The following is a 1583-nucleotide window of genomic DNA, read 5'->3' as shown; positions in this document are numbered from 1 at the left end:
ACACGCTTCACAAATGTGTGTTTGCACAGTTGGGCAGAGCAAGTTAACAAGTGTGGATTCAAGGCAGTTTTTGCATCAGCAGGAAAATCTGCTGATTGGAGAGAGGAAGAGGAAGAGGAAGAGGCGCCCAAACTGTGTTTATTGCAGCTCACTTCAGCCAGTGTGCCGAACACCCTCGACCCAGCTGGATGAGCTTTATTTACTTGTGAGATCCCTACTTCCCCCCTTCTCTGCCACGAGGCTCCAGGCTGAGTTCAGAACACCGCCTGGCCTGTTTCATCCACAACAGCCCTGTGAGGTAGGCTGGGCTGAGAAAGAGGGAGCTTCCCCAGCCTGGGAGGGGGTACACCTTGCTGAAAACTTCACCAGGTAAGAGCAAAGAATGGAAAAGACTCCCCCCCCCATACCTCGCTGGAGCTGATTATTCATAGAATCAGAGGCCTGAAAGGGTCCTTGGAGGTCTTCTAGTCCAGCCCGCTGCCCAAGGAAGATGTCTGTGTACCATTATACGAGGAGGGGGCAGCGAGATCAAGTCACCAACCAACCCTCCGCCTCGGATGGGATCGGCGAGGAAGCCCCGCTTCTGCCTCCTCCTTCCCCAATGCTGAACTGTTGGGAAAATAAATCTCCGTGCTCTTTTGCTGGGACTTTCCGAGTTTTTTTTGTTTGTTTCCTTTTTCCTTGTCAATTTCTGGGAGAATCAATTTCGGTTCGGCCGGCCGGGCACGGCAACAGCTCCGGCTCTAACCGGGAGAGGCGCACCTGGCGGCCAAAATCCCTGCCCGGAGGCGCATCTCTCTCTCTCTCTCTCTCTCTCCAGCTTTGCGCACCTGGGCGACCGGGGAAAGCAGAGGGGGGATGCCCCGAGCGCTCGTCCCGGGGCCGGTAACACCGGCACTACACCTCCCGAGCTGCTCTCGGGATGGGACGGGGCGGGCAGAGGCGAGGGCCCGCCTGGAGAAGCGGCGGCGGGCAGGGCTGGGAACTGCGGGGCGGTGCGCCAGGCGCGCTTGGAAGGAGGCGCCCGGCCAGGAGGGGACGGACAGGTCTGGGGAGCCGCGCCTCCGCCGGCTGGGTCCGCCTGCGCCTCGGCCAGCCTGCAGGGCGGCGTTCCGGCCTCCGAAACGCCGCCTCCTCCTCCTCCTCCTTCTCCTCCTTGCACGGAAGGCAGCGCGCTTTTCTCGGCGCCCCCGCCGCCTCTCCAACGATGCCGCCCCGCGGTCGCCTGCGGCCAGCCTGAGCGGCTCGGCTCGGCTCGGCTCGGCTCGGCGCTCCTGCAAGGGGGGCTGCGGCTCGGCGCGAGGAGGAGGAAGAAGAAGAGGCGGCGGGGAAGAAGAAGAAGAAGGAGAAGAAGAAGAGGCTGCTGCACAATGCGGAAAAGAGGCAGCGCGCCGCCCTGCCGCCGGTGACCCCGGCCTGGGGCCGAGCGGGGGCTTGGAGAAGGGCGGGGGAGCCGGGCCGCTGCGGGTCTCCTCGCCCCGGCTGGGCACGGTTCGCCCGCCAGGCCCGCAGCGCAGCGCTGCGCCGCCCCTGCGCGCCCCTCGGCTTTCTCTCCCCGCCGCTGCGGCACTTCCACCATGCTG

General features: G+C 63.9%; 1 protein-coding gene across 1 annotated transcript in view; it reads left to right on the top strand.

Moving 5' to 3' along the window:
• Positions 1-1577: 1577 nt before the first annotated feature.
• The window catches only part of ATP11C (ATPase phospholipid transporting 11C), a 44470-nt gene continuing 44464 nt past the window's right edge, over positions 1578-1583 (top strand). The window contains exon 1 of the mRNA XM_029282948.1: positions 1578-1583. This exon is cut by the window's right edge and continues 21 nt beyond it. Coding sequence (XP_029138781.1) covers positions 1578-1583 — 6 coding nt within the window.

Source organism: Protobothrops mucrosquamatus, unplaced genomic scaffold (genome assembly GCF_001527695.2).
Source record: "Protobothrops mucrosquamatus isolate PMUCROS unplaced genomic scaffold, P.Mucros_1.0 scaffold4, whole genome shotgun sequence".
NCBI lineage: Eukaryota > Metazoa > Chordata > Lepidosauria > Squamata > Viperidae > Protobothrops > Protobothrops mucrosquamatus.
Note: the sequence above shows the minus strand (reverse complement) of the source record. Positions and strands in the feature narration are given on the sequence as shown.